We start from the raw sequence: 12,501 nt of genomic DNA on the forward strand, positions 1-12,501 counted from the left end.
AAAGAGAGCATCTGCAAGGAGTTTGTATGTTCTCCCTGTGTTTGGGTGTTTCTTCCCACACTCCAAAGACATACTGATAAGGAATTTAGAGTGTGAGCCCCGATGAGGACAGTGAACATGATGTCTGTAAAGCTCTGTGGAATTTGATAGTGCTATATAAGTAAAGTATAAGAATAGTTTATAATGTGCTCTGTAGCGGATGGGTAATCAGTGCAATGACTGGCACAAGGTGGATGCATAGATCTAGGAGCTGGAAAGAAATGCGATCCTGGCTGCTGCATTTTGGACCGATTGGAGAGGAGAAAGTTTGGTAAGAGAGACCAATAAGTAGAGCGTTGTAGTCCAGATGAGAATGAAGAAATGGCCACACCGCTGGTTCCACAGTCAAACCAATGAAACGCCAAGCGATTAATACTCCTGGAATGAATAACAGAGGGGTCCAATTACAGTACATTATACCACCCCAAACCATGTTGGAGTAGGACTGCTGAGACATGGTGATTCCCACTTGGTCTCCAGCAGGGCTGTGGAGTCGGTAAGCAAACGTCGCGACTCGACGCCCTCATTCATGGCTCTTGTCTGTAGCACAGATTCATCTCCGCTAAAAGCATTAGATCAGGAATAGGACAGACATTTATAGGACATTTCATAACTATCCCAAATTCTTATGAAAAAATATTCCCCACAAACTGCATTGAACTACTGTACCCAGTTCTATATTTTAGGAGTTGGAGTCTGTCCATTTTATACTGACTCCACCAAAATGGACAATAACTCCACAGCCCTGGTCTCCAGGCTAATTTTTGGCCATCATTGCATCCAAGACAAAAGCGGGACTCCTCACTGAAGAGGACAGACCTCCATACCAGCTTTCATTGCCGTGTTGCTCTGCATCATGATAGCCTTTGAGATCGGTGGTGGAGCATCTGTAGCCGGACGTCTTGCTAGTAGCTCAATGTCGTGTAATCCCCTTCTGATGGTTTGTGTAGACACTGATGCCTTTGGCTTGGTGTGTGACGTTCAATTTAACTCACAGCACAAAATAGATGAAACGTGGAACCAGTGGTGTGCCAATGTCTTCAAATTGTTACAGGAGCAGATTTTTCACTTGACCACTCCATGCCAAATATTGCTCATATTACTGTGAGCAGCCTGCTTGGCCTAAACCTGCTCCTGTGGCTGCAGCCTCTCCGGACTTGTCTCCATCGAGCACATCAGGGACGTCATTGGTCGGTGATTACACGGGAGCTGCCAGCAGAGGATCTTGATGATTTGCCCAAGTGCATTCAGCACTCCAGCCATTAACCTCATTGATGGCAGCCCACGCTGTAACTGCAGGGATTTCTGCATTTGACGCTCATGCTTAATACTGAATAAATCGAGATATTTTGAAAATGTTCCCATTTTTCCCCCAGCATTTGTAGATTAGTAACATCTATTAACCCTGTTACTTCCATAATTCAACAACATTTCTTTCTTGATGCTACAATTTCAATGTTGAGAAGTGCGGTTTCCCGTGGTCAGTGCAGTGTGATGCGTTTTTCATTACATAAGCCATTTTGATCTCAATAGGGAAAATTTGCAGTAAAAACGCTGGAAGAATTGACATGCTGTGTTTTTATATATGTTCCTAGTGCACTGCGTAATCTGTAGAAATTACATTTTCAGTAGACCTATAATAAATTCTGCTGGTTGCTGAAGGTCCTGAACATGATATCAGAAGTGCAGAGGGTCTACTAAGATGCCCCCGCCAGTCCGTACATTGTATGGACAGCCCATGAATTTTATTAGGAAAAGGTGTTGCACTTGCTGTCTGTCCTGTATTTTTGTAGGCTAAAGTTGATCTTTACTTCCAGTGATAGGAAATCCTCTGATTTTAGCCTGTTTTTAGAGGGCCCTACTTGCAAAAATAACATTGGAAGACCCCTTTTAAATAGAATTTCTGATGTTGAAAGTGATTACCTTGGTCTGCAGCCCTATTTACTTGCTTGAAAAAAAATGGTAGCTACTAGCTAGACACTTGTTTAGTGAAGGTGCACGGCAGCGTCCATGTGTATTCGTAGGCTTTCTCGTCATCTGCACAGTTACATAACCTGTCTGAACCCGGAGTATGTGTTACAATGGAAAAGGGATATACTGGGAGTATGTGAAGGGTTTCCAGACATATTACAGAGCCAGGTTGTACTTTCGTTCATGGGGGTCATTTAGACATCTTGTTAAATCATCAAGTGCTGCTAAATTCTCCATCACTGTGTCCAGCCTACAAGCATCAAGCTTTCAACATGTGCTGATGCTGCAATCTTCTGCATGCTTTACATATTGCTACCTGTGCGCCACAGGTTTTGTTATTTAGTAGAGAGTAAGCCTTTCCAATCTTTATTTCCACGTAGGTGGCAGCAGTACAGGATGCAAGTCCTCCTCTTCTTTCTGTCTGGCTGCCCCTTTTGCCTTTGTCCCCACTGAGGCAAGCATGTCGAGCCAGCACAGCCACGCTCCGTTCTCCAGCCTCCAATCAATGGCTGATCATCAGCAGGTAACTACCACACGGCCGCACTTTTCTGATGAATGTTTTTTTCTAAGAACTTTTTGTTTCGCACCAAAATTTGCAAAATGGTGCATGTGATTCATAAATTCTGTGTACAAGCAAAAATGCTCTTTTTATTTTTGTCTTTCTTTTTCTTTTGAGCCTTTTTAGAGCAATAAGGCACGTGTTCCACAGAGCGGTTGTCCCCTTTTAGACCATGTTCATTTTCGGCTGCAATTTAACAACAAACCATTGTGTACTTGCCTTCCCTGGTCCTCTGGCGAGTCTGCCAGACTAAAAGGCGAAAAACTCTTAAAAAAAGAAACAAGCATCAATATAAATTAGAGTATAAAAAAAGCGTAAATTAAAAAACAGGCAAAAACTACACAAAGTGCAAAATGCAATAATGTTTATTTATGATGCATAGAATTTATTAGCCAAGAACATTGCAGGTGACATATTCCCAGAATATGGGGAAAAAACTCCTATAATGGGAGATACATTTTGTGCTTTCACAAAATGTAGCATTTTTCTGTTGTTATTTCACCGTTAGTGTATGTAAATGTAAATGACTTTCCTTGGATAATTAACACCAAGAGTGTATTCTTTTTGTGTACACACCAGGTCCTGCCAGACATGACAATTCTGCAACGGCGGATTCCATTAACCTTCCGAGACTCGGCTGCTGCACCGCTACGGAAGCTCTCAGTGGACTTGATAAAGACTTACAAGCACATAAATGAGGTTAGTATAGTTGTGACAATTATTAAGCTGGTTCACACAGTGCTGTTTTGCAACAAACATTTCGAAAGATAAAAAAAATCTACATTTTTCTGTGAAAAAAGGCAAAACTGTGATCTGTGAACACAGCCATTTACGGCAGCTAGGCCTTACCATATCAATATGCATTTGTAATCTCTTCAGCGTGGTGTCCTTATAGGTGATATGCTGGTGTCGGTCACTTGTCCCATCGTGCATAGAAAGATGCTCCACAACCATTTTATTTTAACTTGTCCTGCATCAGGAATAAATACAATTGCCTCCAATTTTGTTTAATTGTTCCTCTGCATTTCCCTGGCAGATATCATTTTGGGTTCTGCTTGCACGTGATATCATTTGCCCAAGTGACTACAGTCCTTTATCAGAGTTCTGAGCACATTGTGCTCTAATGTAAAGTTCTAGCAACTCCTGAATGTTTTTTCCCACACTAGTGAATGTCAACCGGATGTACATAACCCTTCTCTAAACTGGTAGCGCTTGCCAAGTGCACATTAATGCACCTCCCTGGGCGGGAGACATGACGAAACCCTGTGTGTGAATACATCATGACCTAAATAGGAATATATAGATTTCCATAAAACAATTTTTATTATGTGTCTCCTCACAACGGTGTCCTGTGTGCCTGAAAGCTCCTGCCATCTTTTGCTTCAATTGGTGACCAATACTAATTAATGTATGTCTAATTCCAGGTTTATTATGCTAAAAAGAAGCGCCGTGCCCAGCAAGTGCCGCCCGAAGACTCCAGCACGAAGAAGGAAAGGAAAGTGTTCAACGATGGATTTGACGATGATAACTACGACTACATCGTTAAAAACGGAGAGAAGTGGATGGACCGATACGAAATAGATTCACTGATTGGAAAAGGATCTTTTGGACAGGTAGGCGGATTGGAGATTGATCCAGAAAAGCCAATGCCTGTGCCACGTGGGTGTGATAGAGACAGGTATCACAATCTGTGTGTGTATATACATACACAGATAATGTCTGTGTGAACTTGCTGGTTTATTTTCTTCTGTGTTAAACCCTACTATGTGTTTTTTCAGGTGGTGAAGGCCTACGATCACCACGATCAAGAATGGGTAGCCATTAAAATCATTAAAAATAAGAAGGCTTTTTTGAACCAGGCCCAGATAGAGCTGAGACTACTTGAGCTTATGAACAAACATGACACCGAAATGAAGTATTACATTGGTAAGTAATGACACAATCTTTTATAAAAAAAAAAAAACTTTTAAAATTGATGGTTTATCTTGACAATGGGCCTCGACTGTGGGGGAGGGGCGGCGGGTCCTTGTGGCTGCTAAGGGTATATTAATGGGGAACAGCTTTTTATTTCTGCAGCTAAAATCTGAATGAGGCTGAAAGAAATCCTTTTGCTTTTCACTAAAAGAAAGATGAATGGAGCAGATTTTAAGTTGCAGAAATTCCTGTTACCCTAAGGCTCCTAAAAACCGGTCTGACCAGAGCACAATCCATATTCATCTACTAGGGAGAACACTTTGCATTTTGCCACTCTTCCAGTTTTCATTAAAATTGCAATGATCGCACGCTTACCTGTGATCTCACATTAGTTATACAGATTTAAATATTAAAAATTAAACTCCGTACAATCCTTAAAGAAAAGAAGAAATAAAACTGTATTGTGGATGCGACTTTCTACAATTTCACTGAATGTATCTGCGGTCTGATATGTCACCGGCGTTCTTTGTCATTGCAGTGCATCTAAAGCGGCACTTTATGTTTCGGAACCATCTTTGTCTGGTGTTCGAGCTTCTGTCCTACAACTTATATGACCTACTAAGAAACACGAACTTCCGTGGAGTTTCACTAAACTTAACCCGAAAGTTTGCTCAGCAACTCTGCACCGCTCTGCTCTTCTTGGCCACTCCTGAACTCAGTATCATTCATTGCGACCTGAAACCCGAGAACATTCTTCTATGTAACCCAAAACGCAGTGCCATCAAAATTGTGGACTTTGGTAGCTCCTGTCAGCTTGGACAAAGGGTATGTGTTTAGGAAGTCTCTCGCGGGTGATTTAAGTGTTCTCCTCATAGTCATAATGCGATAGGTTATGTCGGAGTGGCGGAGGTTCGGTAATGTTATTTTTTTCTATTTTCCCCCTTCGAGGTGACTGAATTTCAGTGTCTACCTGTGACTTACTCCCTTGCACACAGCATTTTTTTTATTTTTTACTGCATGAATCCGTCAAAATGATTATTTATCTGCTGTGCCAGTATTAGTTAAATGAAAATAATAATTATTTTTTTTGTCTTAATTGAGTAGGCTATGATTAATTCAGACTGTCTTAGGTTGCCTTGTGGAAGGAAACAAATCTCTTAACTTTTCTAGTAACCACAAATATTATTATTATTTTTAAAGATCTACCAGTATATTCAAAGCCGCTTTTATCGGTCGCCTGAGGTGTTACTGGGGATGCCGTACGACCTGGCAATAGACATGTGGTCTTTAGGGTGTATTTTGGTGGAAATGCACACAGGAGAACCTTTATTCAGCGGATCCAATGAGGTAAGGAATATCCACAGCCAAATAGAAATAAAGAATTTTCTATGCCTATTTCAGTAGAATTGTATATTTTATGGCAGCGATTTCATGTATAGACCAGTCTCCTTATGGCTGCTGTTCTGCATTTGTGAAGTAGTAATACTAATAAAGCTGCTTGTGATACAAAAGGTGGACCAGATGAACAAAATAGTTGAAGTCCTGGGAACTCCCCCAAACCACATGTTGGATCAGGCCCCGAAGGCGCGGAAATACTTTGACAAACTTCCTGAAGGAACGTGGACTGTAAAGAAAAATAAAGATATCAAGAAGGTAAAACCATCAAATTCTGTTCCTTGTGATGTGATCATCTGATACCGTCATACGATTTTGGTGAATATTGACTTGTTTCAAGGCTTGAAATACGGAGTTCTCCTGCGTCGCGCTCTAAAACAAATCTACGAGCTGAAATCTTTTATTTCTTCTTTTTAGGACTACAAAGTGCCAGGAACTCGTAGGCTCCATGAAGTTCTGGGTGTAGAAACCGGTGGTCCTGGTGGACGTAGAGGAGGAGAACAGGGACATTCGCCATCCGATTATCTCAAATTTAAAGATTTAATTTTACGGATGTTGGATTATGACCCTAAAACTAGGATTACCCCTTTTTATGCGCTCCAGCACAATTTCTTCAAGAAAACGACAGATGAAGGGACAAATACAAGTAACAGTAACTCTACAAGCCCTGCAATGGACCATAGTCACTCTACCAGTACAACTAGTTCTGTGTCCAGCTCAGGTGAGGTATTGCCTGTGTCAGCAGAAAGCACTACAGCAAATTATACCGCTATAGCAAAATGTGTGTCGGCTGTCCGCCAACCTGGCTTCCCATACAGAGGATATAGATGTGTGATGAAAAAAATATATAGGGCTTTAGTGTGTATGTGTATATATACATACTTATATTTATATAAGTGAGTATGTATGTTAAAAAGCCCTATATGTTTTAAGGAATAAAATATGTATTTTTTATATATTTAAAATAAAAATTAAAAAAATGAAATCGTAAAAAAATATATATAATATATTTACATAAAAAACAAATGTTTTTTTTTCTTTCATAAATTTAATGGTACACGTGAAAATAAAAAAAACTTTATAATATATTTTATCAGAGAAATTTGCTTCTTTCTCATCCTCGACTGATTTTTTTACTCTCTTCATGGGTAAAATTTGTCTTGAGTGAACACTGATTTTGCCATTACTCAAAAACTGACAGTCGGTGACCATAAAGTTCTATGGAGAACTCGCAGCAGACTGTGTCGCCTCTAGCTCCTCCATAGAATTTTAAAGCACCAACTGTCGTCTCCTATCTCAATAACGTCTTCACGGAGTACAGATTTTTCCCATGGATCTGAGATGTGAAAGATCATTCCAGGAGGAGAAAGAAGCTGATTTCTCTGATGTTACAAAGTTGCTTATTACCATGTGTGCGTTTTTTTTATGATTTATACGGTAAATGTTTATTGAATGTGGGGTCCTCTGTACCTCTGTCGTGAGCAAAAAAAATTCTCTGGGGCATGTCAAGCTCAAAACTACTGACCATAGATTGTGAATGTGTATCTCAAGGGTTTTCCATCTCTTCTCTGAAGCGCACAATCTTACTTGCTTTTTCTGTGATCAAACCTACTTATGGGATGTTTGACCCCAGAGGCATTAATCTTGGAGGGGTCTCCTTATCTGAACCATTCTTTATGCGACATCAAGAGGTGGCTGGGATTGCAGAGACCGCTGAGCCACCGTCTCCGTGACTCCTATAGATCGTAGCAAGGCCCCCCACGGTTCTCATAGTCCCACCACCTCTTGTCTCCACTTATGAAAGGCTAAGATGAGATTTTTTTCTTTGAGGTGAATGCCCGGGTTTGTTTTGTAACTGTTCAGTAATGACGTGAACACTTTATGTGGCGCTAACATACCCTGAAGCGCTGCATCATTCACTTTAGTGTATGTCATCCAAATATATTAGAAGCCGGGTATAACACTTGATATGGGTTTGAGAGGAAACCCACCCAAAGCCTATGCCAGTGTTGCCCCTGGTGGTCCTAAGCCAGGACCCCAGTGCCAGGTTACAGCAATGACCACACAAGTGCAGACTACAAAACAATGATGATTTCTTCCTGTTTTCCCAAGCAACAATGTACAGATCGATCATTCAAGATCCGGAGCAATGGTTTCGTTCAGACTGCTTGTTTTTATTCCATCCGTTTTTGTGTCGAGGCTTCAGCTGCCTTAAGTAGCCTGGTTTCTGGACACGTGGTGTTTGCCGTCTTCTCATACATGTTCTGCTTTACCTGCAGGAGGATCAAGTGGCTCTTCTAATGATAACCGCAATTACCGGTACAGCAACCGATACTATAACAGCGCCGTCGCTCACACAGACTATGAGATGCAGAGTCCACAGGTAAGAGATTGAGATCGTTTCTACATAGTCTTAGCATTACAATGGGAGAAAGATAATGAGTGCAAGACTTTCATACTGCAGATTGCTCTATATATCCACAAAAGGTGGATTTTTTTTATCTGTATATGGAAGAGTTTCCATATTGGAGATGATGTGTTCGGAAGATTTCTGGCACGTGAGTGTAGAATAGCCAGATAATGACCATTGGAGGGAGGAAGGGATTGGTGCTGTCTCCTTTACAGTATGTATATACTGACATAGTACAGCGCCACCTGGTGGTCAATGCATACACTGATGAGCTAAGTACAAAAGAACAGTGTGTAAGCAGCGATCCTATGCTGAATGTCGTGTTCTCAGTGAGACGAATCTCCTATCCTGGGGCCGTTGGTTTCTGCAGCACTCGGGCTCTGGTCATAATCACATCCGTGTGTGACTGATTATATATGAGACGTATGGAAGTGATCGGTACAAGACGTATGTATTCTTATTTAATGTGCTTGTGTTTCTGGTCTCTCCCCAGACTCATTCTCAGCAGCAGATAAGACTGTGGGCCGGCGGAGATGTTCCCATCACAAACAGCGATTCCTACCCTCAGATCTTACCTCACAAGCCTACTCCCAGTCAGCCGCAGCATTTTCATGGAAATGAACCACATCACCCTCACCCACTGTATCATCATGTTAACCGGCCACACTACCATCGGCAGCTCATCACCTCCTCTTCTCCGCAAATCCCCGAGTCTATGGAGCTGAGCTTGGGACACAGACACCCCCAGTCTTCCTCTTCATTGCACCCACACCACCCTAGCTTAGACTGCACTCCGTTTGGCTCCTCAAACTTACACTTAGGGGTTTCTGCTTTTCGGACTAGAACAGTCAGCGGGCATAACGATTCTGGCGTGCCTCTGAATTACCCCTACTCTAGCAACACATCCAGCATGGTTGGACCACCTCATATCCGAAACAGGACGGAAACTGAAGAGAGTGCGATGTTAGGCGTTTGTGTCCCTCAGAGTACAGCAGCAAGCTCTTGATGATTCTTTCATGTAAAATTAAAGCCATACCAATAATAGAAAAAAATGAATTCGGAGGAGGGCTGACAGGCTGCAGGGTGGGGTTGTGGAAAAAGGGTGAGCTGGCTTTTATCACAACCATCAAACAAAAAAAAATGTCAAGGTGTAGCTGTTAATGTGAATTGTTTATTTATTAAAAAAAAATCACTACGAGAGGAGTGTGAAGTGTGTGTTGACCCATGAGAAGCCGTTTTAAACAGACTTCAATTGGACTGCTCTTCTTCTTTTTTTTTTTTTTTTTATTTTATTTTTTTTTTTATTGCTTTTTTTGACACACTGGTAGAAGTTTAACCTGTGCAAAGACTTCAAGACATTTCCAATGCTTCCATTTCTATCATAAATAACAAAAAAAAAAAAAAAAAAAGTTCCTCTTCAGAAGAAGCAGGATGATCCAGACTTACTTTGCACGTCAGTGAACTCGTTTACAGGCCAAACGTCACTCTGCAAAACACTGTCTGTGCCAGTTGCCCTACGCTGCCATCTTAAGCATTCATCCAGATCTCCTGTGTTGCCCCCCACCCTATACCGGGTCCTTCCCCAACCTTATACCAACCTTCTCGCTAGGGTGCAGATTTATGCACTTCACTGGAATAACCTTGGCTGCTAACTCCACTCTCTCAACTGGAATTGCTGCTAAAACTCTTTAACAGTTTTTTGCTTTCTAAGAAACCTAAAGGTTCCCCCCTCCGTGTCTTTTATTTATGACTTCGTACTCAGTCAGTTTTAGCTGTTTCAGGAAAGATTTTTAGGAGCCATTTTTTTTTCTTTATAATCAATTAATACAGAATTTCAGTGTCTCTAATTCTCCCATCATCACTTTTTTTTTTTCTACCTTCTAGATTTTTTTTTTTTGTTGTTTTTAACACTACATTATTATTATTATTTTTATTGCATTTCCCCTTCTCGGCCTCTTAAGTTCCGTGTGACCAGCGATGGCACATCTTCATGGGTTATTGTAAGACGCTAAGCCCTTGCTTCAGTATTAAAACTTTTACAGCGCTATGTGCTGTAACAGTAGGGTTTTTCTAATTTTACTTTTATTTTTTTCCAAAGCTTTCAAAATGTAAAGACTAACCTGTCTTTTTTTTTTTTTAATTTATTTTTAATTTCTTTTTATTTTATTTTTCATATCTCTGTGGATAGTAATGTACTGTTTTGATTTTATTTTATTTTTCCTTTTTTTTTATTTTTATTTTTTATTTCTTTTTATTTTATTTTTCATATCTCTGTGGATAGTAATGTACTGTTTTGATTTTATTTTATTTTTCCTTTTTTTTAATTTTTATTTTTTATTTATTTTTAATTTCTTTTTATTTTATTTTTCATATCTCTGTGGATAGTAATGTACCATTTTGATTTTATTTTATTTTTCCTTTTTTTTTATTTTTATTTTTTTTTATTTATTGTACCAAAGAATGGTATTGAGGCATAAATTTTTAAAAGAAAAAAAAAAAAAAAAAATGAAAGAAAAAAAAAAAATATCAGACATGTAAAATGATTGTCTTTTTAAATGTTTTTCTTTTTCTGTTCTTGCGTGTTTTTAATTGGGCTTTAAAAAAAAAAATTCTGAATCATGTGTAGTTGCTGTTTTGGACTCCAAGGCCTTTCACATTCATGTTTGTTTCAAGTATTGTGGGTGATTTTGGAGGATCCTAAAAATAAAGTAATAGACAGCTACAGAAGATCGAGAGGATTGGTGTCGATTGTATCTTTTTTTAAAAAAAAAAAAAAAAAAAAAAACGCATCAAGAAGCATCACATTAGCCGTGCTGTAATATATCTTCAAGAAAAAATGCTTTGGTGAATAAAAATTGAAATAAAAGCTAATTTTACTTTGCTGCCATGTAACGACGGAAGGGTTGATGGTAGCAAAGGATCGAACAACGTACATAGGAGAAGAGATGGAAATCTTTGTACTGTCTGGTATGCCTGTTGCCCATACACCTTCTACTATAGTTTTATTTTTTGCTTTTTATATCTTTTATTCTAGCAAAAGCCTCTAAATTTTATATATCATTTTTTTTTTGGGCTTTTAAGTATTTGTTTCATTCATTCCCCCTCTTCTTTTCTTTTCCTCTTGAACTGGCTTGGAAAGATTTAATTGTGAAGTGATTATAAATATAAAGATAATCTACATTTCCCCCCAAGGTTTTTTACTAATGTGAAACAAAAAAAAAAAGGGATTTAAACTATTAACTCATTTGCTCTTTTTCTCTGCTCTGTAACTTATGGAGATATCTTATTTTTTATTTTATCCTTTTCCAAAAGCAAAAAAATAATGACTCGGTTGCATTTGTAGCCCCCCCACTGTCGTTTTTTTTTCTGTTATGTGAATTTAAAGTCCCTGCTGTTAAAGTACAGAGCAGATTTGTACTGCACAAGAGATCAATAAATGAGGCTCTACTTTGGACTTTTTTGGTGTGTGTGGGGGAAAAAAAATAATTAGTTATTGGACGTTTTTGGGGGAAGGGGACGGGTCCATTTGTGTTGATTTGTACAAATCTTGCAGCCGAAAGCTTCGACCTCTATGGTAAGAACTTGTATATCGATACCGATCATTGGGCAGCGGTGGACAAGTCTGCGGCCGTCGGTCACACAAGGATCTGTCTAAATTATTGTGTTTTAAGGGATTTGTACATACTGTATTGTTTCTCCATACATTTAAGGATGATAAAGTTATCTTTTCTATTGAAGAATGCTTTGTACAATATTTATTTTATTTATATATATATATATATATATATATATATATATATATAATCTGTAATCCTTTTCAGGTGCTCCATATATATATTGGCCATTATATCAGTTGCACTTAGGTTTTCCTAGGAGAAGAAAGAAATCCAGGTAAACTGTGACCATTGCAGGGTTTAATACCACTGTATTTAAGTATTTGCCCCCTTCCTGATTTCTTATTCTTTTGCATGTTTGTCACACTTAAATGTTTCAGATCACAGAACAAATTTAAATATTAGATAAAGATAGTAAAAAATGTAGTTTTTAAATGAAGGTCTTTATTATTAAGGGAAAAAGAAATCCAAACCTACAGGGCCCTGTGTGATAGTGATTCCCCCCTAAACCTAATAACTGGTTGGGCCCTTAGCTGTGATAACTGGCAATGAGTCTTTACAACGCTCTGGAGGAATTTTGGACGCTCATCTTTGCAGAA

At 39.2% G+C, this 12,501-nt stretch overlaps 1 protein-coding gene across 3 annotated transcripts in view; it reads left to right on the forward strand.

Annotated features, from left to right (window-relative positions):
- LOC141171970 (dual specificity tyrosine-phosphorylation-regulated kinase 1B-like) overlaps positions 1-12,028 on the forward strand; it is a 55,848-nt gene extending 43,820 nt beyond the window's left edge. For all 3 annotated transcript variants that reach the window (XM_073655711.1, XM_073655710.1, XM_073655712.1), the window contains exons 2-11: positions 2,391-2,533; positions 3,149-3,268; positions 3,994-4,182; positions 4,348-4,495; positions 5,022-5,308; positions 5,684-5,830; positions 5,996-6,136; positions 6,296-6,599; positions 8,158-8,261; positions 8,782-12,028. In XM_073655711.1, the coding sequence (XP_073511812.1) occupies positions 2,471-2,533; positions 3,149-3,268; positions 3,994-4,182; positions 4,348-4,495; positions 5,022-5,308; positions 5,684-5,830; positions 5,996-6,136; positions 6,296-6,599; positions 8,158-8,261; positions 8,782-9,294 (2,016 nt within the window). In that variant the 5' untranslated portion in view covers positions 2,391-2,470 and the 3' untranslated portion in view covers positions 9,295-12,028. The remainder of the gene's footprint in view (positions 1-2,390; positions 2,534-3,148; positions 3,269-3,993; positions 4,183-4,347; positions 4,496-5,021; positions 5,309-5,683; positions 5,831-5,995; positions 6,137-6,295; positions 6,600-8,157; positions 8,262-8,781) is intronic.
- Positions 12,029-12,501: the final 473 nt, after the last annotated feature.

Source organism: Phyllobates terribilis, unplaced genomic scaffold (assembly GCF_046119375.1).
Source record: "Phyllobates terribilis strain yellow unplaced genomic scaffold, ASM4611937v1 Scaffold_12__6_contigs__length_324123572, whole genome shotgun sequence".
Classification (NCBI taxonomy): Eukaryota; Metazoa; Chordata; class Amphibia; order Anura; family Dendrobatidae; genus Phyllobates; species Phyllobates terribilis.